The sequence below is a fragment of the Epinephelus lanceolatus genome, chromosome 9 (assembly GCF_041903045.1).
Source record: "Epinephelus lanceolatus isolate andai-2023 chromosome 9, ASM4190304v1, whole genome shotgun sequence".
Taxonomy (NCBI): Eukaryota; Metazoa; Chordata; class Actinopteri; order Perciformes; family Serranidae; genus Epinephelus; species Epinephelus lanceolatus.
This window is the reverse complement of record NC_135742.1, coordinates 32,061,980-32,087,716: the sequence shown is the minus strand read 5'-3', so window position 1 is coordinate 32,087,716 and position 25,737 is coordinate 32,061,980. Positions and strand designations below refer to the sequence as shown.

Sequence of the window (25,737 nt, the reverse complement as noted above, 5' to 3'; positions counted from 1 at the left end):
TTAGAGATGTTTACAAGATTTAGAGACTTTTTTCAGCTTCTTCCTGACCTCACATTTTAGATATTTTTTTCTTACTACTATGCACAATACTAATAGCAGAATAACCTGTTAACTAAACACTGTCAAATAGAGACATGAGCACATCAAACACAGTTCCCACCTGTATAACATGCTATTCCAAGGTCAAAATAATTTTTTAAATTTCTTGATATGTATGCCAAAAACAATTTCTATCCTCTAACCCTCGACATTGGGGAAAAAAAAGGACGACAGAAGAGGAATCTTTCTTCCAAGTTGGACAGCATGATTAACTGAAACTTAAACCCAAAAGACTGAGCGTTAACACTGTTCTGTATTCAGTCAATAACAAATACAACAGTTATTATTGGTCATAGACTTTATTAGACATGTGCATGTTTTAATAACATACTCATTTTCACATAATATAGCTACATTGCATATAACATCAAATATTTTTTTTACATTTAATTCAATAATCCACCATGATTTACAGTATGCAGTATCTTATTTTTTGATTAACAAAAAAACTCAGCTTTTTGATTCTTGCACTTACATTTATGATGTACGTTTTTGAATCTGGCAGGCATCGACTGATAATCAGTTCCACTCAGATTTGTAAGGATTTAATCTTTTCACAATGATTATACAATGCATTTAGAAAACAATAAAACCAAGCTGTAACAAAGGAAAAAAATGTACATTCACAGTCAGATATATCCACTATAAATAATGTAAACATTTTCAAAAGAAATGTGTGAATATCAAAAACATAAACGTGTAAATCTACGTCTTTGCATTGGTGTCACAGCTCGTCCTGTCAGTCTCAGGAAGTGCTGTGGCAAATGGTATGTCTTAATATGGCCAGCAGGCCTCTGAGTGACAGTATGACATTTTTCAAAGTTAACCATCCATGCTAATTGTGATGGCTCATTTTCATAAATTACACACTCAGTGTAACAATTACACAAAGCTGCTCTTACTGATTCTCTTGGCGTTAGGCTGTGCCACGATAAATCTGACAGTAATGTACTGACACTGAGTCACTGTAAAATTTAAAAATGAAGCCCTGAATCACTAATGCATAAACATACAAGCCCCACATAGTCCTGCCTTAATAGAAACAAAGAAGCATGTAGAAAATAATTGAAACTAAAAAGCACAAAGTAAAAAAATAAAAAAAAGTTGAGAGACACACATAATATCAACAAGCACAAATAGCAGCTGGGGATAAATGTGACAATCTGCATCACTCAGAGCTCTGTACAACACATCTATTTGGTTTGACCAGTTACAGAACAACATTCACACATTTATGCACCATTGAGCACAAGGGGTCACTGTGGCTACACAAAACACAGGCTGCATGAAGACTCTGCAGGGGAACCAGGACTCCTTTATACTTTTGGCTATTGGGCCATCTCTAAAAAGCATGATATTGCCATAACTACGTCGACATTCGAATGGAAAGCACTCCTTCTGGAAGACATTGTTAGTGCCTGGAAACAGAATAGTTTTTCCGTAGTGATCAAAGAAAGGGTTGTCAGTGCGAGGGAGGAGTTCTACTACTACCTACTGCAGGGGTGCATCCCACAGTTGACATTCCTATACCTTTACATTATTTCTTTACTGTATAACCTCTTCTTACAGACTATGAACCCGTTGAAAACCGGGAGGCATATATGGAAGCAGGAAGTCTGCTGCACTGTATGATACAGACTCATGTTTGGAGATACTTAAGTGCAAAATCACAATGCATTGACTACTGCTGAACCTTAAAATCAACCTAACATAATCCTCTAACTTGCTGTACATCCACTAACTTCATGGCTGGTTTACAGTCAGATGCTTTTTCATTCCATTTCTTTGAAATCAAGGGATTATGAAATGAAAGTGTCTGTTAATAATCTAGTTTTTCACTAACTGTACCTGAACAGTTGCAAACCCTACGCTGTATCCTGCTGTACTGCACCTACCACAGACACAGCAGCACCCCAGGGTGGGAACACCGAGTTGTTGCTTTGTCAAGAGGCAGATGAATAAACCTGAAAATATAGACTTCATACATCAGTCAGTGTCACTGTATTCAAGTATAAGTTTTGCAGTATACTCTGTGTGCAAATGCATCTGAAATAATAGAAACATTCTACCTCATTAAAATGCATGCTCTTCCTTCATTATTAGTAAACAACCACGATAAAACTGTAATGGAAGACCCTCACCCACATACAAGTGTCACAATCAATTGGACATCCCTGAGACAACTCCATTTGATCTGACGTTCTTGTCTGTGTAAGGCATGCGTTCAAGGTGGAGAGCTTTCGGGCGTTTGCTCTTGTGCGACAAAAAACGGGAGGAAAAGTGGAAGCAACAACATCCTCACAACATCTACTGGGTTACTCTACTAATTCAACTACATGTGACGACACAGTTACAAGCGCCAATGTCAGGGGTTGGAAAATGCGACCATTGCCTCCTGTTGACATGCAGCTAAGACATCACCATGAGCGGTCAACAGCTCGAACAGATCTAGCATTAGCTAACACTGGACATTCTGTGTGTGCAGCTGTGCTGAGTTAGGGATTGTACAAAAATTAGTAGGGGTGGAGGGGGTAAAAAAAAGTGGGGTTATTGTTATTTTTATTTTTGCAAAAGGGAGGGTTGTCTGACTTTTTTGAGACATCAGTTGAGGGTGTTTAATTTTTTTTTCTTACCCCACTTTTCTCTTTTATGTCATATGTTTGTGTGATTACTTGTGGAAAAATAGATAAATAGTAAGTAAATCAAACAGGTGGTTTTCATTTGTGCCATGAAGGAGCATTTTGCCATATGCAGGGGATAAAATAACAGTTTATTTCGCAAACTCTTTATTCAAAAATAGAGAGTGGCTATATTTTCACTATTTTGTTATGTTTACCATAAATATATTATTTTAAGACATTGAAAAACACTGGGGAGTGCCTTGCTTTTTTTATAACATAAAATATTTGATTCTGCACCCAAATAATTTTTGTACAGTCCCTTAATTGATTTGGTTGTTCAGCTAACCAACCACAACTCGAACATAAAGATCACAATGACTTTACGGCACCAACAAACAAGTGGGAGCAATATTTTGTTGTTTTGTTTCTAACTTTTGTGTGTGTGCTCATGCATATACAGGCTTTTTTTTGTGTTTTGTTTGTGTGACACCATGAGTAGATGACTTACTTAAGCTTGAGGCGAGGCAAGGAATGTTTCAGATATCAGTGCCTAAATTTTCTGTGTATTCTACTTTTTGTTCATTTGAAAAGGTTTTAAGTATTTAGGCAGTGGGTGTCAAGTGTGTACATTTTCATTTCAGGGTCAATGTACATGAACTGGAGACGGCATCCTGTTGGTCCTTGTTGGTTGGGGGAATCTGTCCTTCAGTTTGCCTGTCCATCTTTCTGTCAGTAGGAGGAGGAGGAAGGGGGCTTATGCCGTCTCAGTCTGAGAAGAGACTGGCAAAAGATTTGCGTAGATTGCGTATGGTTTCAGCCTTCACCTCGTCCTGGCTAAGGCTGGCTCGTGGCGCTGGGGTTTCTGGAATGTTGAAGGTATTGGTAAGAGACTGGGACTTGCTATAAAGAGAAGAAAATGGCAATAGAGGAGAGGAAGAGGCTATTAAAGTCATGCAGCAAACCCATGGAATGAAAAGACTGGAGCACGGCAAGACAGAGAGACAGGAGAGAAAAGGCTCAGTAAAAGATGATAAAAGCGCATTCCTTCTCTATGGTCATTCAGTATCCCCTTATCATCTCAAATATGATATGAATAGTGAATGACTTTACAGGATGCAGAGATGCATGTTTGTTCTTTTTTTAAATCAGGGATTGAGGACAAGTGTTTTATGTCTCCATTTCAAGACAAGAAAGCACAATGCAATCTGATTAATATAATCCAAAATTAAGATTATGTGAATTGTCTGTGCATAAAACCTAGCCTCTGTATGTATTGAACAATCATACAGACTGTTTTGCAGGTAAATTCTCAAATACAGATAAAATGTAAGTATACATTGCACAGCTGTGATAGCTTCAGATCAGAATGAGCACTGTAAGTTGTCAGTAGTAGTAACGAGCCTATTTTTGAGTTTAGTTTGTCTTTTTTGAAAACACAAATCTGTACAGTATTACAACAGGCTATTATTTTGATTATATTATATAAACATTAATGAAATACTGTATGTTCCTTATGGTTATCAAATATGCTGTCTCACTTTAATTTTGTGACTGAATGTGTATCAGAGGAAGATTCAGTTGAAATTACTTTACATATGGCAATAAGATTTTATATCTTATTTGTTTTATCAAGAAATATTAAAATCAAGAGACAAAATTGTTATTTCTATGTCATAAATGAAAAAAATAAACTACTTCTAAAAGCTGAATAATACGGAGTAATACGCTGTATTAATAGTTGTTTACATTTTTATATATGAGAAAACTCATTTGAAAGTAGGATTTAGAGACTTTGGTAACCTTTGTCCGAGAATATGCATTGTGACAGATGTGGTAGATTCAATATGGTGAACAACTGCAAGCCAGCTTGCTGTTGTCTGAGGACAATCTGAAATGTTATGTTTTGTGAAACTGTTGCCAAAGGACTGAAAATGTAAGAATCGATAAATCATGCACATTCAAGTGGATTGTTTGTCAATAAAGAGCATGAACAGATTTCCCATGTGGCATGCATATCTCAGTGCAGGCAAAAAATAAGAAAGGATCAGCTCTAAGGTTCAGTTTTGAAAAATGAGAGGGAACTGATCCCAAATCATTTATCATATGCAATTACTTACTTTAGCTGTGGAGAGCCGCCCATAGCCGGGGTGTCCTGGCTAGGTTTTTGTGGGGGCTGAGGCTTTTGCTGCAGCAGGGGTCGTCCGCCTGGGCCCCCCTGGCCTTGAGCAGCAGGTCGGGGCTGCTGGGTGGTGGGTCCTCCAGAACGACTTTGTTGTCCAGGAGCCCTCTGTTGCTGCGCCCCTCCCTGTGACTGCTGCCTAGGGGGCTGGGCAGGCCTCTGCTGTGGTTGGCCTATCGGAGGTTTCTGGCCAGGGCCTGCAGATTTCTGCTGCTGGGTGACAGACTGTTGCCTCTGAGCTTGAGGCGAACCTCCTTGGCTTCGTTGAGGAGAGCCCTGACCAGAAGGAGGTCTCTGGCCTTGAGAAGCTCCCTGACCTGGTGGCCGTGGCTGGGCTGCAGGTCCTTGGGTAGCCTTAGCCTGGGCACTGGGGTCACCGGCAGCAGGGTTCACAGCAGATTGCTGGGCCTGTGCAGGAGGCTGGCCTTGAGGCTGTGGGCGCTGCTGAGGTGGGGGGCTTTGCTGCGGACCACCTACAGGAGATAAACAAAAGCAGCAATCACATTCAATTGCTTTCTTAATATGCTTGCTTTTCCAGACTTAAAAATAAAGATAAATGATTTATAAACAAAATCAAATGGCATCTTTTAATCCAGTGTTTTGTGATTATGAAAGATCAAGTTCTTACCCTGAGGTGAGGGGCGCGGTTGAGCCTGTGGAACTTTGGGCTGTGAGACAGGCTGAGGGGACACTGCTCTCTACAAAACAGACAGTAGTTAAAAGGGCAAATGTTTATCAGATAACAAAGAAAGAAAAAAATAGCTAGAAAAGTATATTTAGTGGAAAAATAGATTTATTGTCTTGATTTGTTCAAAAAAACATTCTACTGCAAGATAGACATCTAGAAGCCTAATTATATTATATTAGAGACTCCTCTGCTATAAAAAGTATGGGTTCACAGCTTCATAGAAAGTCATGGAACATTGCAGTAGTACTAAATGATGTCAGTTCAGGATGTTTGACTCTTTCTGGCCCTTCAGGTCCATTGTCATGTATATGATGTCTTGTATTGTCTACAATCACACCACCTCATCTCTACAATTAAGTCTGCAGTGCCCCAAGGATCAGTGCTTGGCCCATTACTAGTCATTTTTATGTTGTGGCCAGAAATGTGACAGAAATATCCACTTCTATGCTGATGACACTCAATTATATGCACCTATTAAGCCTGACGTCTTTCGTTAAACAGTTTGTCTGATACCTCAGACTATGTCAGCTCACTCAATGAACCCGAAAATACTGTAAGACTCACATGCTGAGTGTTAGTCCGGTCAGACATAAACATCTATTTTCAGAAATTGCCATTTTGATGGCTACAATTTCAGTGTCAGTGTTAAATTATTAGTGTTATTTCTGACCTCTTTCTATTCTTTGAATCAATAACATTTTGAAAATCATAACTTTTTTTTTTTTTTTGCAACATGTCCACGGTATTAACCATGCTGTCATATGCAAAGGCTTCGCACAGATGGTTCCACCAGTTGCCTTGAGATTGGTCCAAATGGTAATGCTACAATTCTCAGTATATCAAAATAGTCAACCATATAACACAAATCCTACACTTATTAACTGTGCAATGAAGGGCCTATGCTTTGATATTTAAAGCTTTGTGTGGATGGGCACCACATACTCATGGACATGTATGTATTTCACTATGTATTCACTCATTATCTGTTAAGACTAATATAATTTGCATTGTACATCTGTTATCGCTGTTTCCCTTTACTCAAGTTTTATGCTTACTGTTCCAGCTGCATTTTCTGTCCTTTCTTTTATTGTAAGATATTATGAGAAACCTTGTGTGTAACTGTGCAGCCTAAGTAAAAACAGACCTGACTTGACATATTTTTTCAACAGAAGTGTGGAAAATACAGAAAGGTGGGAGATTACTGGGGTCAAAAAAGACCCCAGAAAGACTTTTTGGTTTGAGAGCAACTGTACCTGCTGCCCTGCTGTGGAAGAGCTTGTAGTGCGAGGAACAACCAGGTTCATCCTGGAAATCACCAGCTCTGCAATCTGAATGCGATCCTCATCCTGCTGGTCCCCAATCAGTGGCATCGAACAGTCATCAACCTAAAATCCACATATGATGGTTTTAATGGATTTCCCTTAAGGTCAGAGACATATGATTTCCTGATCAATCAATCAATCAATCAAACTTTATTTGTATAGCACTTTTCATACATTAAAAATGCAGCACAAAGTGCTTCACAGAATAAAAACAAACAAAAATAGTACATACATATTGAAAACCCGCCCCTCCCACCCCCACATATAAACACACACACACACACACACACACAGTCAATCATCATCACATCATTATACTGCCGTCTAGTACCTCTATAATGTAGTCCTTGCCATCTTTACCATGTAGAGCCTCTACAGCGCAGATATCCAACCCTCCAAAAATGTCAGAGCAAGAGTCCACCCACATTCTGTACCTATAATAATGTGATAAACAGAGCTCTTATAGTACAGTGAAACATTATGGGATTTACAATCTCATGATCATCTCTCATCATAACTCATGAGCTCTTACTTGTCTGACATGGCCACCTGCTCAAGCATAGATGAGCCAGTGTTGGTCTTCCAGTTGCCAGAAATTGATGTTCTCCTGTTCGTTTAGAAATGAATTCTATATTTAACAATTTTCATTTGTTTTAAACATATACTGATGTGTCAGCTCTTTGGTAGTAGTCTGAAACTCACATGTAAGCTTTGTAATTGTTGCCAATCTTCTGGATGCGGACATCATACTTGGCATCAATGAAGGGCTCAGATGTGGCGTAAGTCTTGGTCAGTGCCACAACACTGGCAATATCTTGAAAATCATATTGATTGTCCACTTTCACCTAGAGTAGCAAAGGTCAAAATATAAATATACTAGCATATATTGGTCCCAGAAATACTGTGTTTACACTGAATTGTATTAACCCTTGGGCACTCCAGTACTACCTTTCCCATTCCTGAGTGAGCATGGCCCATCTTTACCACTACAGGAAACCGAGGGGAGGTAATCTGTAACAAGAGCATTATCACATTATCAATTACTCAGATTTCTTATAAATGAATTCATCATGGTACTCTAATTATTAAAAAACACATTTTAAATGCATTTCAATCAAACAGAAGTGACACACAGCACCCCTTCTCTTTTTTCTGCAAGAGACTCTGATTCATATTGATGGCTTGAAAACCAGCCCAATACTGTCAGCCTGTGACTGCAGGGGTGGAGATGATTGCTCTGCAGCAACAGACTCAGTGTAACTGTACTGTCACAGACTTGGCAGACGAATAATCAAAAACTCTGCCTCTACCCAGAACGAAGAAAACAGGACACTCCCCAGAAAATTAGATTGGATTCAGCTGCTACATGAGATGGAATATTGACATGGAAGTGAATTACCTTCCTAATATGTGACCCGTGCAGAGGGATGACCTGTTTGTGACTCTTTAGGGGTTTAGCAGTAACACATACCCATCAGCACAAGTGGGAAGGGGGAGGGGAGACAGAGAGAGACAAGGAGAGCAGATGGCAATGGACTCACCATTTCCTTGTGGTTTGGATAGTAAACCTGCTCTATCAGTGGGAACTCCTCTGGGCCCAGTTGCTTGAAGAGTCTAGACATCTGAGCGAACTAAAATAGACACAAATATTCAGGACGGATCATTTGTAACCAAAAAATGATGTATCTATTCAGATACATTTAATGTGCAATATGTTTTCAAATTAACTAACTGAATAAAACTTACCACCCATGGCTTGTCACAGAAATTATAGACAGAGTGCAAAGTGTTGACACTTGGCAGTCCAGCATACTGCAGACCAATCACTATGTTCCGGTGGTCTCCATTCTTGTCCATGCTGAAGGCATGCTGTCTGATCAGCACAAAGTCTGGCTTAAAGGATCTGTGACAGAGGACATTAGCAAAATATTAAACAGATTGCAAAACAAACTGAGCAGTTATGAGGCCATGTCATTCAGGTTATAAAGGAATTTGAGCAAACTTCAACATAACCTCAAATTTGCAGCAGCACTGCAAGCTTAATAACTAGAAATACTTTGCAGAGTACTTACTTAGTAACCTTATGCCCACTTCTGACTGCATCAATGTCCACATTGTAGGTGCCCATGGAATTGACCACCAGACTGATTTCAGAGAATTCTGCCTAAAAGGACAACATCAAGGTCAATTGAACACCATACAAAACACTAGTATCCTGATTATAGCAAGAGGATGGGAATAACCACATATTCTACATGAGCCAGGTTGAACAGGATACACATACAAGATGGCAGACTTTATCTGAAGTGTGTTCTACCTGTTAAGAGGCCACAGGGGAAATAATGGAAACGACAGCGCAACTTGAAGTAGAGAGACAAAAATAGAAGGCTAGGAAAATGCCTCAGGCAGCGGAAAAGATCTAAAAACTTTCAGGGTGTCCTCAAAGTGCTGCTGGGTGCATTACAGCAAAACTAACCACCTACACATACTGTATTAATAAATATTCTTAAGAGGCTACACATTATGGTTCACAAATTTACCAGATTGACTATTGGTGAGTTGTTAAACAAAACAAACAACTGATTCATCTATATAAGCGATTACACTTAAAAATTTGCATTAGTCAGTCTGGCTTTGTGGAGGCAAAGTGTTTCTCTTAATCAGGTGTCAACAGAGCACACTTCAGCGTGATAATGAATGCAGCATCTCCCTCTCATATCAATACTCACTCAGTAGTAAACTGGACCCTGGGACATTTATCATTCTAAAGGCTCTCTGTGAACGCAGTAATAGCTCCCATTGTACTAGATGATTCATCTGTTATTGACTGAAGAAACCATGAATCATTGGATGTTAGTATCAAGCCTGTTGCTGATCAGTGCACCTAAAATGCAAGTTGACATATTAGTAAGATTTACCCAACGGAATGATTCACCAAAGGACTTAGAGGTGACAGTGCCTCAGAAAATAAAAATGTGAAAACCAAAACAGGATCAAAGTGAGGACAAAGGATGCATAATATGGGCAGAGGGACATTTTCCATGGATAACAGCTAAAACAATCAACTTGTCCTAAAATAATGCAATGCCTTCAGCGACAGAGGAAAATAACCCTACTTCTTCAGTTACCAGTTCTTCACATGAATAGATCAGACACAATTTTATTTTCTAACAAAACACAAACAGAAGTGACACACAGCACAGTCTGAAAGACTGATGCAACATCCCTTCAACTGAGGTCCACAGTCTGGTCACAATACTCAGTAAAGCTGGGCTGGTTTATTTTTAACTAGTCGAATCACTGTCGTCTTTATTTTACATGTTCCCTGTCCTCCTTGTGGGGAGTAAAGATATACACTAACACAGAATAAAGCAAATAGTTGCATGTGTAAAACCTACCTGTTCCACCTTGATGTCAAATTCACCGTGGACCTTTCTTCCTCTGAAGACCTTTACCCTGCACGTGAAATGAGGATTTGAATCCAATTTGTATCCAGACACGAAACATGAATTTCATTTTGCAAATGTCTCCTGTAATTGACAGCTGACATTTTCTGCAGCAACATTTCAAAACACAGAATATTTCTGGAAAATGAAAGAGTGAGTGTCAGATACATAAAATAAGACGACATCAAGGGAACAAAATGCTATTTTGCCACAGATACAGCAATCTATTAGTGGCAGTGCTGCATATTTTTAATGCTGCAACTGCTGGATAAGCATGAGGATCAGGCGGTTCAGCTGTTTAGAAGGCACTATGCAGCATAAACAAAAAGTACAGCTACATTAAGTAACATTATCATAACCTACCTGGTGCACATAAGGGCATAAATATTGGTCTATGCATTTTACATGCACCTTATTAAGTATAAATATCCACATCTCCTGACTGCTGTGATAGAGCAGGGGAACCAAAGGGCCTCTGTACTGTAGGGTTTTGATGTTTTGATGCACAGATCTACATAGTTTATTATCACCAAGGGTGTCATCTTGAGACAAGAGCACAGTGTTTTATCACCTCTGCCTTGTGCGCAAAGCTCCAATGAGCATGCATAATGTATACTGGTGAGGAGCCTTGACTAACCATATGCATGCATTTTTCTCCTGCTCAATATGCTCCTACACCCACTTGACTTGAAAATACCTTCATCATCATGGTGGCATTAGCCCATACCCAGTACACTGGCCTAATATTGCAAGATTATTTCGACACGAGCAATAGCTCGCCAAATGAAAATGGCTTCTCTTCCTTCAGTCATTTGCGCTTTTTTGCCATGGCACTATCAGTACACAAACACATCTGCGGGGTGTTTCAGGTCTGAGCAACAAGCCACCGGCCTTCACACGTGATATACCTCACAGCACTGGATGAATCATATGACCTTCTAGATGTTAGGGCCACTGCAACCCACGGTCTGGCACACATTTTTGTCTAGACGAGGCACCGCGCTGGCAATGCGCACTACTCTTACCAGTCGGTTTGCTGGTCATCGATAACCAGGAGGATCTTGGCACTGCTGGTGACTCCTGCTCTATCAGCTGCCTCGGATAAGGTGGCAGCCGCAGCAGCTGTGGTCTGTTTGACAGCATTAGATATGGATGAGAAGAAGCTGGAGCCTCCACCTGCAGGCTGCTGCTGCGGCTGGCTGGCGGACTGGCGCCTCTCCGTCGGTCCGGGCGACACTGCGGGGCTTTGCTGCGGCGGGTCGGGGCGTTGGAGATCGGTCATGTAGCCATTGGGCAGGTTGGACATGAAATTGCTGTCCGAGAGTCGTCGACGCAGGTAGTTCATGATGGAGACTTGTTAAAATGACGGAAAGGGGTCCAAATATCCTCCAACTGGATGCGACTTACAACTTGGTGTTCAGTAAGAAAACGGAATGACTAGGCTACTTTTCCATGTGCAGAGACGGGGATCAATGATTCCTAGAGAGGAAACAATGTGGTATTAATTAGGTGCAGATTTTTAATATCTGATCACACAAGTAAAGGGATCGTGACTGTGTAGCTTAAGGAATTAGCTCAGGTAAAGCAAACACACAGCATCACAATAACAGCTGAGAAAATAAGGGTCCGCAGGACTGACTCAAACCAAATCAGTTATTTCCAAATGTATCTGATGCATTTTGCTAATAGACCCACCTATCAGAGCAAACACTGTTGTAGCCTGATTAGTAGTAACTGTCATAACAAGACATGATGAAAGCCTACCTGGGAGTGTATCCAAACTGATCCGCCCCAAGGATGAGGTGATGATGCCTAATTATTATCTACATATAGGTGACTGTCATGTCCTCTGTGCAGGCGGGCAGGCCGTGCATCGGGCTTAAACCTGTGAAATAAAAGCTACAGTCCTTCCTGCATCACCGCCGTTCTCCCCGTCCTTACCCTCAAGCCCTAGTTTTTTCCGTCTGCCCTGCGTCACTCCCAGTCATCCTGAGGGAAAGGAGTCTGCAAGATAGTCAAGGTTGATAAAGTGCAGGACACGACTTCCGGGCCTTGCTTTCACAATAAATGCACAATGACGAGGTTTTTGTTTTAAGTTCATCTTGACAGCCCAACTGATATTTAGTCTCATACATTATTAATAGTAATAGGCCTAGGTTTAATTGCAAGGAGGGAGATTTATTTCTCTATTGCAAATCAAAGTACATTTTTATATTATCACGAGATAAGATAAGATAAGATAAGACTTTATTAATTCCACACTGGGAAATTACCACGTCACAGCAGGTCAAGAGAAGCAAGAAAAAAGTGACTGTGTGATAATTAAGGATAAAAATACTACAAAAATACAAATTAGATAGTTTAACACAATATATACACTTTTACACTTAAAGACCTGCAGATATTGTATGTCCTACTACTGTATGTAGTGTAGTATTTCTTACAGGAAAAATATAAATATTATTGTACAGTCAGTGGTTGAATATCGCACAGTAGTAAAATGCACAGGGAAGTGTGTAGGATATGAACATAAAAGTACATGTACACAGACCATTTTAAGTATATATATATGACATAGTAGGATTATATAATGATAGATATACGGATAAGTGTACGATACAGCAATATAATAATAATCTTCATTTATAAATAGTAATCTTTATTTATAAAGCGATTTTCAAAACAACCAAGTGCTTTACATGTCAAAAATTAAAACAGACAAGACATGAAAACAACAGTTTTAAAAAGAACTGATAAAAAATTTGGGATATATAAAAACTGAGGAAATAAAAGACATTTTAAATCAACTAAAAGCTCAAGAAAAATCAACAAAGGCTCTTCGATAAAGTAAGCAAACGCAATGTAGCCTTTAGTTTTCAGCAGGAGCTCTGGAACATACAAAAGACCTCTGCCTGAGGACCTCAAAGTTTACCTATTGTCTTTAAGTGGCGATCTGAAATCTATTTTTTGCCTCTTTATGTTTAATTGAAGTTTATGGGTTTGTGGCATATTAGTTGTACAAAAGAAGCACTTTGAACAAGTCACCTTGAAGTCGTAAAATAAGAAAATATTAAATTAAAATTATTATAAATTGCATCCCTAAATGAACGTATTTGAAGACGTGGCAGCTGAAATCACTCAAATGTCTTGCTATTGTTTTAATGTAAGGGAGTATGATTACACTTCCGGTACTGTTCAGCCTGTGTTTGTGTGACTTGACGCAGCTCTGTGTTGGGATATGATGGTGGTGCTGATGAGAGCAGGGTGACAGGGGCGTCGCTCACTGTCAGACATGAGCATGCTGTTGACTTCGTGGGGTGCTTATGGGTGTTGATGTGATACTGCATCCTGTTGTGTTCAATAATGCAGCAGTGACACACTTACTGCCTGCCTTTCTGGCCACTTACACAGTGTGGTACTTTGGATTTTCAGCAGAGTCAGTGAGAGATGCGCCATCTGTTGGTGACACCCAGAGTCAGCGATAAACACAGACCCCCGGGGAGTGTTGTGAAGGGAGGATGTTGGACTGTAATATCTGATTCTTATTTGCCCCGGTGCATCGGTCAGATTGCATTTGAGCACTCTTATTTCCTTAAGATTATACATATTTATAAGTGAATAAACCATCTTACTCAGTTCAACCTTAACAACAAAGGCTTAAACATTTACAGAGGTTGTCATAATCAAACAGACACACTGACATAATATTTAAATGCAATAAGCAGCAGTTAATGCTGTGAGATAGCACCAATGAATATTAAACAGTGAAGTAAATCTAATTCTCCTTAAAGCGCGCCCTCTAGTGGCGAAATCTACTATAACTTCGCACAGAGCTCAAGTCTCACCCTCCAAAACAGACTCTACAGACTCTGAACTGCCCCATTATCAAATAAACAATTAATCTCACGAAAGGAGCACGCTAACAACAGGGAAACTAAAAATATGCAGACACTTATATCACTTATTCCTACAATTATACAAAGGAGACTGCGGGAGAAATTGGTTATACAATCAGTATTACAGATTGCTCCAAGACCGCATGAATTATCAAGAGCTAAAACTGGAATGCAGCATAAATTGTACATGAATATGAAAATGAGGTGAAAAGGCACACTTTACCCACCAAACTATGACAGGGGAATAATGATTCTGCACTTACTTTATTAGACGCACATGAACGCAAAATCTACAGAATGATGACACAGAGTGCAATTAGGAGTCTGAAAATCCGGGTCCACGTTGCCTGTACATCTGCCTAATGGAAAAAAAGTCCCACAATACTCTTTGGCTATGATGTTATAATTGCCTGTCATATTTCTGCTGCTTATTATTTCTGGGCCTGTTTTTACAGCTGCCCCAAATATGTAGCATGCATATTTATTCCACAAAAAGGCCTGATGACTAATCCTCACTGGTGTCAAGGGCCTCCTCTAGTGGCACAAGCCACACAGCTGGTCATGTGTACAGCCGGTTCTAAACATGAATCTCTGCTGACCACACCATTCTGTCTGGCCCTGGAAACACCCTAACCACCCCTCCCACAGGCCAGAAAGCTCTTGGAAGTTGCGGATCAATTATCATCACCACTTGGCCGATTGTGAGGGGTACAGCCGCATGATGCCATTTTTGACGGGGCTGTAGATTTGGTAGGTAGTCCCTGTGACTGTGACTAGAAGTGGTCAGCAAGGATCTGGCTGTATCTCCAGTGATGCTTGCTTAGCTGCAGCTCTGATGCAGGGTATCTCACATGAGGTAGTGTACTATCCCATCAATCCATCAACAGGAGGTTTGGGGTTACTGGATCAGGGTCAGCTCAGTTGGAGGACATATACCACAATGGTTTTGCCTTAAGAATGCCCTCCACTTCAATGAGGACAGTTATGAGCACATCCTCTGTAACTGTTTGTGTGCCGATGACTTTGTAGAATCCTGACTTGATTAAATGGATTTCTCTCCCTGATGCACAGCCAATTTGAGGGGCAGCCAGTGGATTTTAGTGGAAAGATATCTGTTGTTTGGCCAGTTGGTCTTTCAGGTCTTTGCTCAGGTTTGTCTCACCTCCTTTTCCCCAGCCTTTAAGTTTGCACCCTGATCTGAGTACAATTCTACTGGGGTTCCTAAGCAGGCAATAAATCTTCGCAGTGCCATGACAATCAGTGCTGATGATTGTCAGGACGTCTAGGTGCATGCAACGTGTAGTTATCTTTTTTCAGTGCATCTGCCAATTTTGATGAGGAATAGCTCGTAGCAATCCATTACTGTGGAATGGAAGGGTAGCTTTGAAAGTCTGAGCCTGGCAGGTAGTAGATCAGCCATATTTTTCTGTCATTGGCACTCAAAGCATTGGTACTGGTTGCATGCCTCTCTTGAATGCAATACCCTTAAAGTGCAATGTAGCCCCCCAAATACTCTTTCCATACCCAGATGGCAGACTTTAGAGTCACATTCCTGGATTAGGAGCTTGGTTATTGGATGACTGGGATGGAGAACAACTGGGTGGACGGCAGACTCCTGAATTCCTTCAGCTTGCCTAAGTCAGCCTCTCTCTGTTCAGCTCTGTGATCTTGTCAAACTCAGGGGCTAAGGTGAGTATATGGCTACTTGTTGGCACAGGTTTACCAGCTTTGAATAGATTGTGTTCATCACAAAAACTGTCTTGTTGGGCCTTATGGAAGAGGAGCATTTCTGCATTACAATAGCTGAAAGCAGAGTGTTTACCATCTTCACCAGCCGCCCCCTATAATTCCCAAACTGTGGCATCCAACAGCTCACTCCAGGTGTTGAACTGAGAAATATCTGGTACGGCATGGTCAATAACAATGGTAGTGATACCACAGGTGACAGATCTCTACAGCTCAACAGTGTCATCTGAGGGACCGGAAGCTGGTTTGACTGGCCAGTCGCTATATGTCACAGTAGAAATGCAGGACCTTGGCTCCATCGATTAGGCTGAGCCAACTCTGTCAGCTTCTTACCTCTGGTGAACACTGCCTTTTTTTCACCCATCAATATTTTTTTTTACCATCCAATTAATTTTATAATTTATCATGTAGTAGAATGTATGAATTAGTTTAAAACAAATTTCTTTAACTTTAATGGCAATTAAGTATCGATTGGGTAGAAGCCATCCTTATGGAGCAGAGCTCTTATTGATCTGTTGTTGTTACTAGAATTACTGGAAAAACAAATTTTGCCTATTGGAGTGTCTGGTGGAGATATCAGAATCAGAATCAGAAATACTTTATTGATCCCAGAGGGGAAATTGAGATTTGTTTGTCACTCCCATGTAAAGAATAGCGAATTATACGAGGTAGAATAAGACTATGAATTAGAAGTATGTATGTGCAAAGCAATGAAATAAAATAAAATCTAAAATATATATTGTCACTGTGCTGAGGTTGTGTAAAATGTTAACTATAATATATACATCAATAAAAAAAAACAAGAATAGAATAAGAGTAAACAGTACAGTTATGTGCATGGCACGTTGAATAAATATATACATACGTTTAAGAGCTGAAAAATATAATATTACACAGTTGAATAATTGCACAGAATATTGCACCCAACAGATAATTATGAATTATAACTGCAGTAGGTGAATGAAGTCCAATGCCAGTCTATTGACTCAGAGCGGCTTACACTGTGTGGGACGAGTTGTGCAGGTTGATGGCTGCAGGCAGGAAAGACTTCCTGTGGTGCTCTGTGGTGCATCTCAGGGGAATGAGTCTATCACTGAATGTGTTTACTGTGGAAACTGCACTGCGTGGTGGTAACTGAACCAGTGAACACAGCAACACATTGCTGAGTGAATTTATTTAATCAGCTGCATAATGCCTTGTAGAGAGTGAGGTATTATAGGCTGTGATGCTGACAAATAAAAATAATGACAATAATTTTTTTTTTTTTTTTTTTTTTTTTTTAGGGTGTGAAGGATATTGGAGCTTAAAATATTTTATATTTTTTCATATTTAATACAAAACACTAACAAAACAACAAAGACAGTGATTACAAAAGTGAATATGGGGACAAAGTCATCATTGGAAAACCTCTGGAATGGGTCATCGGGGAGGGTGGCAGGATCATTATTGCATCTTACAGTTATTGATATGAAGTCTGGGCAAATATTCTTTATTGTTAAAATTGCGGTTTTGGTGTTATTACTATTATCATGATTGCAGATGGGTTGTGTTTCTTTACTTCAAAATGTCTGGTTAATGTCTGGTACTTTATACAGATTAGATAAATAATAGATAATTCATCTTTTTCTGAAGGAATTTATCACTATTTAATGAATTATTAGCATTACTGGTGTTCATTTTGTGCAGCTCCCTGCTTCACATACATTTTGCAGTGCAAACACTTGCACCTTTATCAAAGAGGACCCATTGGAGGAATTACTGTTTCTCATTTGGGAGTATAGGGGATTGTGTTAACAGCTGGTTTGACAAAGTAGAGTACAATTTCCTGTGTCCTGAAACAGAATGCAGTGACCAATAGTTAAAAATGTACACTAATATTTCAACTGAATGAAAAAAATTGCAGCTATTCAAACTACAAACTGAGATACTTTTGCATCACCATGATAAATTTCAATTTTGTAAATAAAATAATGAGAAAAGCACATTTTCAGCTGTTTCCGGTACATACCTGAGAAGAATGAATGCCACAAAACAAGAAAAACACGGTGGTGCCAATTCCAATCATTTTAAGCCCAGATTCCTCACATTTCTAAAATGTTTACAGTATATAGAATGTGTTGGTGAGCAAACATGTAATGCAATACTTGTTTATAGTAAACAGCACGTTGCTATTCTTGATTTCTTTTTTCTAATGCATATGCAGTATGACTTGTTATTGCAGTGTATGACTTGGGGAGGCACTGTTGGCCTGAAATTGAGCTCAACATAATACATCACATGCATGTATTCACAGCAAGTCCTTCATATGTGCAGCTCTTTTTCATTTTTGAATCAGTCTTCTTTACAGCTGCCGTCTCCCTGTTAGGACAGTAATCAGTATTAAATGGACTGAGACAGGATAATATATCAGCCAATACAAGGGCACCACAGAGAATCATTTTTATTGATTCTCACTGCACTCATCTGCAAACATTATCAATCATATTCATGATAGATATATTTGTATATTATATATAAACATATTAATTACACTCTTAATGATTTTTAGCAGCACCAGTGTCACAAAGTGTCTGAATGAGTGGCCTCCAAAGACTTTCTACGTGAGGCCAAACTCCTCAGTATGCTCAGATTGTTCTCATGGCAGCGGCATTTTCAGGACTTAGGAGTCTTTGTCTGGCCATCAACAAAAGCCTTTGGATTACTGGTGAGGCAGGCTCACAGTACAGCTGCGTGCGTGTATGGGCAGGTCAGTGGAATGACTGGAGCTCCGGTGGGCTAAGAGCTCGAAAAAATGCAGTTTGGTGAGATTGCAGATTAGGAGGGAGGGAGGGGAGACGGACAGGTGGTGATTCCATGGAGGGAAACAAAAGGCACACTTCACTTTCTGCATAGCTTGGGGAGAAATCTATCAAAAAAAACGATTCATGACCAAAAAGGTAATTCTTGTAGAAAAGAAAGTGTTGAATAAAGCAAACACTTCTCCAGTCAGTGTGGATTCTATGATCCTATGACATTTAGTAACTCCACTTTCCACCTTTGAGACTGGCCTACCTGTGAGCTCATTCCGCCTGTAGGACAATAACAACGCTGAGTGAATGAGGGCATTTGATTGGCTCCTACAGCAGCCAATCTGAATGCAGGGAATGAGTCACAGGGAAGCTACTGCACCTATCTGCACTCACCTGATACTTTACCTGGCTGAGCTCAGACCCAGCATCTCATTACCTTTCCAATACAATCTATAACTGAGGCTCATTGTGTCCTGTAAGCTCCGGCAGTCAAGGTGTTCTTCTGTATTTGGCTTCACTCAGGCAAAAACAAGGAGCCATGGCTGTGGCTAACTTCCAGTACATTACCCGGATGAGCAGTGGCTTCAAGGTCTACATTTTAGAGGGTAAGTTTGATTATTGCTTTTGTTTTATTGCCTTGTGTTTTGTGACAAGAGTTAATACTTGTTTTACCTTGATCAGTCTCTGCTGTAGTTAGGCTACAACACTTTAAAATATGTTGATATGTTTAGATCTTGTGTCATGGTTCAACCTTATATTATAGTTGTGTCCATTACATTGGCATTTACCCTTGATCTTCTCATGATATTTATGTAGATATCAAATATGAAGAATCAGATGTGGTGACAGTCTTGTGGAAGTTAGACACTAACAGCAACACTTAGCTTTTAAAAAATACTTTGTGAGTAATCCTTATTCATATGGTACAATGTAGCTTTTTTGTCACAATAGATAGGTAGGGATCATACAGGGAATCTATCTAATAAAGAATAGAGGAAGCCCTTCTTAATGCATATTGGCTTGGATTGGATTCTTTAACTTGTATTGTCATTCACACCTACACTGTGTTTCCAATGGAAATCCATACAATCAGAGTAAACACAGCCAAACAGAAGGTCAGGCAGCATTTTCCCTCTGTTAACAAGGAAGAAATATCCATGCCCGAGGCATTAGAAAATCAGCATAGGTGTGGTTATACCTGCCCGCCCCCCTCCTCCACAATGGCACACTGTGTGAAGGAGTAGCTCACAGGTGTTGGAGTGTTCTGCCAGTAGGAGTTGTGGATTGGAGCGAGCACTTAGGGTGTGAAGACACGGTGGACAACTTTCATTGTCTCTCAAATCAAAACACATAACCACCTCATTGTTTGATTTCAATAGATGTCATTGCAGCATCTTTCAAACTAGTGAATGGCTGATTTGAATACAGTTGAAGGAGCTTTGAAGGACTCCCGCCGCCGCATCAATCTGCGTGATCACATGTTAACAAAGCATGCAGTCAAACAATGGGCCACAGTCTAATTATGCTGCCATTAGATTCTCAAACAATTATTTGTGTTTTGACTGTATGCATGACAGTTTTGAACATGTGAGCTTACTGATGTGAGCCCCAAGAGCAAATTGATTTAAACTAATATTCCTGATGCTCGGACTGAAATTAAAAGGTGATGGCCCTGCCTTCGTGAAAACACTAAAAATCATTTTGTGGGTTTAACTTGCAACCTGATTATACAGAGCATTTCATTTATTCAGCACACCAATGACATCACCAGCTCCTTGTTAATGTGTTTCAACTTGTGTCATTGCAATAATCCAGTCTGTGTACGTGAGTGTTCACAGTGATGGCCTTTTCACAAATGGTTGCCGCCCAAATCATGGTCGTCAAGACTAAAAGCTGTTAGATGTGTGGCACTCTGTCCTAACAAAACCTGTTGATTGTGCCCTTTTGGCTGTGTGATAGGGCTGAATGCCAACATTATGCAGAAAAACAACATTTACCGTTAGCACTGAATCAGCTGTGTAGTGTTGTAACCCTTGCTGATCAGGTAGATCGAGTTTTACAACTTAACGGAGTTTACAATTAACGGTGGCCCCCAAAAAAAAAAAAACTTTCCCACGAATAGTAGTCATGCAGGTCGATGTCATGGATCAAAACAAGCAATTACTCATCCCTGAGTGTCACACACACACCATTGTCACTGTAGTAAAATCATCAGTACCAGTAAATGATTATTGTTCCAGCAAAAAGGCCAAAGTCAAACCCCTTTTGAAAGCATCTTATTAAAATTCTACATTTTATTATTTTTTTCAGGTCAGCCCCATCTCAGGAGTGAAGACAGATACAGACATTTTGCAAACGACCGAGCTCGAGCCCCAACTGTGCATCCAGTCAAACGCAAGCACAGCCACGACAGAGGCCTGACATTGGAGGAAAGGTTGGTGGAACAAGCTTATTCATGTTTACAATAGCACTTCAACATTAAAATGCCGACCTATTGAATGCAAATTCTGTCAGAGACGTAACATTTTATGTTGAATAAACATTTCAGGCGAGAGCGGGCACTGAGCAGAAGCAGTGGTAAAGCTGCCCAGAGAGCAGCACCAGCACCGGCAGTGTTCAACAGGCCACAGAGCCCCACATCTACCTGGAGTCCAACACCCAGCCCCACCAGTCCTCTGCCTGCCCATGTGTACTACGCGCCAGTCATGGATGAACCGCTTGCCCTCATCAAGAAACCCAGAAAAGACCCTGAAAGCACAGAGGCAAAGTCTACGAGCTCTGCTACCACTCAACTCCAGGTAATTCACTTTAAAAACAAGTGCACCATGTGTCCTTAGCATGTTCAGTGGCATTTCCTCAAAGGTCATGGTTATTTGGGCCGTCATAACTCATGAGAAGTGGCAGCACTATACGTCTCTTTGTAGTCTCAGTGTAGCTCTAGGCTACCCACAGGAGTCGTACATCTCCCATCTGTAGCAAGTCAATCCAACAGCGCAGGCATTCTTCTTCCAAGAGTGTTTACAGGCCTAAGCTTGTCCGTGCTATGCAATCCAGCCGGATTCGGAAAGAAAATGTGAGCAATGGAGGGAGGAATTCCATCAACAAGACCAAACAGACTGCTCTGTCTTTGACCTGCATATGCCACCACACTGGGAGTGATCTGACTTTCATGGGCAAACCCAACCAGTTTAATCAGTTTTCAAATGATTTTTGTTAGTGCACAGCCAGGTTTAGGTGATAGTACAAAATTTGTGGGGTTAAGAGAAAACGCAAAGAAGCAGTAAAAAAGTACTTTCTCTGTGTCTTCAATTTGTGACCCATCCTTTTTTTTTTTCAGATGCGCCCCTCTGTGATCACTTGCGTCTCCTCATCAAGAAACCCCTCCTGCAGATCTGAGGTCCACAGGAGCCCCTCATCAGGTCAGTCTCACAATCTTGTGAATGAGCTCATCCACCAGACGGTCACTCCCTAATCGTCAGGCACATGTCATAATCTAGATATCCACTCACATTTCCTGACTCACTGAGGTGTGTATTTGACACTTGTTATTCGTCATTTCCCTCACAGTTGTTTCCAAATCCAACTATGACCACGTTGTTGAGGAGCATTTCCAGAGGAGCCTTGGCCTGAACTACCAGAAAGCTCGCTCCCAGCAGCTCTCCATCAGCGTGTCTGTGGACGACCACTTTGCCAAGGCTTTGGGAGACAAGTGGCACCAGATTAAATCCAAGTCTTCCTCCTGTTCTTCCACACCTCCCAGCAGTCCAAGTGTCACTCACTCCCCCACCTACAATCTGTCCCACAAAGAGTCCACCAGCAGCTCATCGCCCACTTCCAGCCACTGGTCTGTCAATTAAAGCAGAAACGGCCTCTGATAGAGACTGTGACTTTTAACATTTCACTGCGTGCAGCTCTGCTTGGCGAGCAATGGAAATGCCAGCGCTAGTGTTAAGAGGGCGAGCTAACAGATGCAGGAGTGCTGTCACTTTGGACCTCCATGTGTCCGAATCTAAGACACGCTGATGCAGACGAATGTAGCAATAATTGGGATGTCCATGTTTTGTTACATTTCTATCCTCTGCTTGTTGATAGCATCTGAATACCTGAGATACTATAGATGGTGATGTGGGATGATTGAAAAAAATCAGCCAAATAATCCTTAACATTTCTTTGATTTTGTGTCATTCTGTTAATGCTGCCCGAATGCCACAATTTCATTGTACTGTATTATATTTATGTTCTGATAACATATGGGTTCCTTATAGTCTAAAGGACTGGCCTGTCTGCTGTATAATATTGTGCTTATCAGCTGTACACAAAAGAGATTTTTAAAAAGACGTTGAAACAATAAAAATATGAAAAATCCTTTAACAGCTTTGTGTGTTTCTCATTTGTAAAAGCATGTTTGTTTAGTGGATTACAAAATAAAAACTTAATTAATTTATTCATTTTTAAAAGAATTTCTTTTGAAAGAGAAGCTGAGGATTAAACCGAATAAAACTCACTTTAAAATTGCAGGCTGTGAACTGACAGACACTTTGTACGAACTGGGCAGGGTTCACCAGACAACCTAATTTCAGTAGTGAGTCAGTGTGCGTCTGCAACACGTCCGGTGCATACATGCCATTTACACTGAAGGCTGTTACCACACACCAAGTGGAAATTAAATGGGTGCATGAGCAACACGTTTGGGACTTTTTCCTGTAAGTCTGAGGGAATGTAGGGTGCATGTCCCAGCAGGCACCAGGGCTTGTGTTCTGACATTCCTGTCTCCTGAGAAAATGACTCTGTAAGATCCTACAGATCCTGTTTGGCAAGGGATAGGAGGGAGGGAAGAGGGGAAGGAAGGGTTGGGCTAATATAGGCCTGAGCATGAGAACCAGCTGAGCTCTTCAGTTACTTATTTGCATGTCCTATCTTGTCTTGCTTTAAATATGATAAGCCACATTAAAAAAAAATTCCAAAGCTCCTGTCTTTGAAATTGCAGAGTTGGTCGATTTGAAAGAAGTGGGAAATAACCTTAATGACTGACAAGTTAAACAGCTTGGGAAGAAAGTTGTAAATCAAGAGGGGGAATTAGGGGAAATGTGAATTGAATGGGGTTTTTATACTAAAACTGTTAAGGTAAATCATTAAAATTGTGAAAGCTAATGACATTGGGTAGATTGAGTTAAGTCATCTGCACAAAACCTCTTAAAATCCACCTTACAGTAACATAATGTTTACATCATAATGTTTGCCGCAAGTCCACACACACAGGAGCAAATAATGACCAATCTGCTGGTTATAACTTTTCCTTATTAAGTACAGAAACTGGTATTTCCTTATAGAGTATATTCATTTTCCAGCGTAACCTGAACAGGGGCATTGCTGCCATCTTGAGGCGCTCAAGTAAACCTTAGGCTGCTGACATTGTCAATGACAAATGGTTTCATGTTGCATGGATGAACAGCACAGACAACTAAAAACACAGCTCTGCAGGTCAACTTGTTGTTGAGCAAGGAGCCGGAGTACTTTGCTAAGATCACCACTAGGAGGCGACTCTATAACAGGCGTTTATAGCTGCATATCACTCTTCCATATTCATAAACTCATAATCCCCTTCACATTTTATTTGACAGTACAAACATGGGATTAATGTGTCTGCCATTGCTAAGAAAATAATGTACTCTATAATTCTGCAAGGAGTGAGTCTATGGTAGTATTAATTTTGACACCATTTTACACTTGAAGGTTCTTAATGTTAATTTAGATATATGCAATTTATATACCCTTGTCTGTTTGTAGATTTGCTCTGTATTTGATGCACTGCAGTTTTATACAAGTTTGATGCAGTTTCAAGCACTGTTGTCAGCTGAAAGTGGGAGTTCAAATGATATAAAACAACTGGCCATGAGAATGTTAAAAGAAAAAACTTCTCAAGCTGCTGCAAAACAAATGCACATTGTCGTTTCAAGCAACAATAAAAGATAATTACCATACTGGATACCTCAAACAAGACAGAAAACAACATTTAACTCAATTTGACTGTGGCAGTAGTAATTAAGGATGCACCAGAGTACAGAAGATTGGCCGAGCCCTCTGGGAAAGTTCTTTTACTTTGTCTGGTCTGTCAAAAGTTAGATCACTGTCAATACAGCATGAAGCATTTTGTAAATAATTTAAATTGCTTGCTCTAATCTCATGAGAACATGATTGCGTGGAATGACAGTGTGTCTGTTGTGGTGGAGTGTATGATTCATTTTTAACGGTTCTTGTTCAACCTCTTCGTGTTTAGATGATCAGAGATAATCTAGGATGATTGTTTGAACAAGGATTGTTTGGTGTCAGTCCGCTGGATGTTCACAATCCCAAACTGGCAGTTTTATTCAACCTACAGTAGTGGATATGATATGAAACATGCCTGTTAGAACAACTTTATTCCTGCTGTTAATGCAGCTGTGTAACTACAACTAGACTGTCTTAATAGACAACAAACTCTTACAAACATTACAACATAGCTTAGTGTTAGTTAAGAGGTATAACATCACATCAAATGGCCTCTTTCAGGATAAACCAAGCAAACCAACTTTCCAAATCTTTTTAAAACAGAACTCAGATGGAAAAGCATCTGAAATAATCTGCTGCAAAACCTCTGCATTGCATTGCAAACATGGCAACTGTGGATATGTACTGTAAGACAAGCAGGCAAAAGCAGTAACAGTATATTAGTATTAAAGTTCTAATACTAGTTCTTATCAAATGTTCTATATCTAAAACCTGAAGTTGAATAAGGCCTCGATTCATGTTGGAGCTCCATGTATACATATACACATATATATATATACATGGACATAATTTAAAGCTTATTTTAAGCAACCAAAGAAGCCGCCAGATTGATACACAAAAGAAATTGTACCATGACTCAAGTGGTGGGTGGACAATAGGATGTGTTCAGCCATGGCTGGATTA

General features: G+C 40.1%; 2 protein-coding genes across 3 annotated transcripts; one reads left to right on the top strand and one right to left on the bottom strand.

Moving 5' to 3' along the window:
* Positions 1-379: 379 nt before the first annotated feature.
* On the bottom strand, positions 380-12,346 carry syn1 (synapsin I). Of its 2 annotated transcripts, none has more exons than XM_033619906.2 (14): positions 12,120-12,346; positions 11,381-11,834; positions 10,308-10,365; positions 8,982-9,073; positions 8,656-8,812; positions 8,451-8,540; positions 7,858-7,920; positions 7,612-7,754; positions 7,442-7,516; positions 7,241-7,343; positions 6,841-6,972; positions 5,528-5,597; positions 4,838-5,372; positions 380-3,582 (listed from the first exon to the last, which is right to left on the bottom strand). In XM_033619906.2, the coding sequence occupies exons 2-14, from the start codon at positions 11,698-11,700 to the stop codon at positions 3,555-3,557; spliced, it is 1,866 nt and encodes a 621-aa protein (XP_033475797.1). In that variant the 5' UTR covers positions 11,701-11,834; positions 12,120-12,346; the 3' UTR covers positions 380-3,554. The 2 variants fall into 2 exon arrangements, with proteins under 2 accessions (XP_033475797.1, XP_033475796.1); XM_033619905.2 differs by having other exon boundaries at positions 380-3,620; positions 12,120-12,325.
* A 6,849-nt stretch (positions 12,347-19,195) lies between these two features.
* vgll4l (vestigial like 4 like) lies at positions 19,196-23,157 on the top strand. Its single transcript, XM_033619907.2, has 5 exons — positions 19,196-19,391; positions 21,097-21,220; positions 21,335-21,584; positions 22,124-22,205; positions 22,354-23,157. The coding sequence occupies exons 1-5, from the start codon at positions 19,325-19,327 to the stop codon at positions 22,641-22,643; spliced, it is 813 nt and encodes a 270-aa protein (XP_033475798.1). The 5' UTR covers positions 19,196-19,324; the 3' UTR covers positions 22,644-23,157.
* Positions 23,158-25,737: the final 2,580 nt, after the last annotated feature.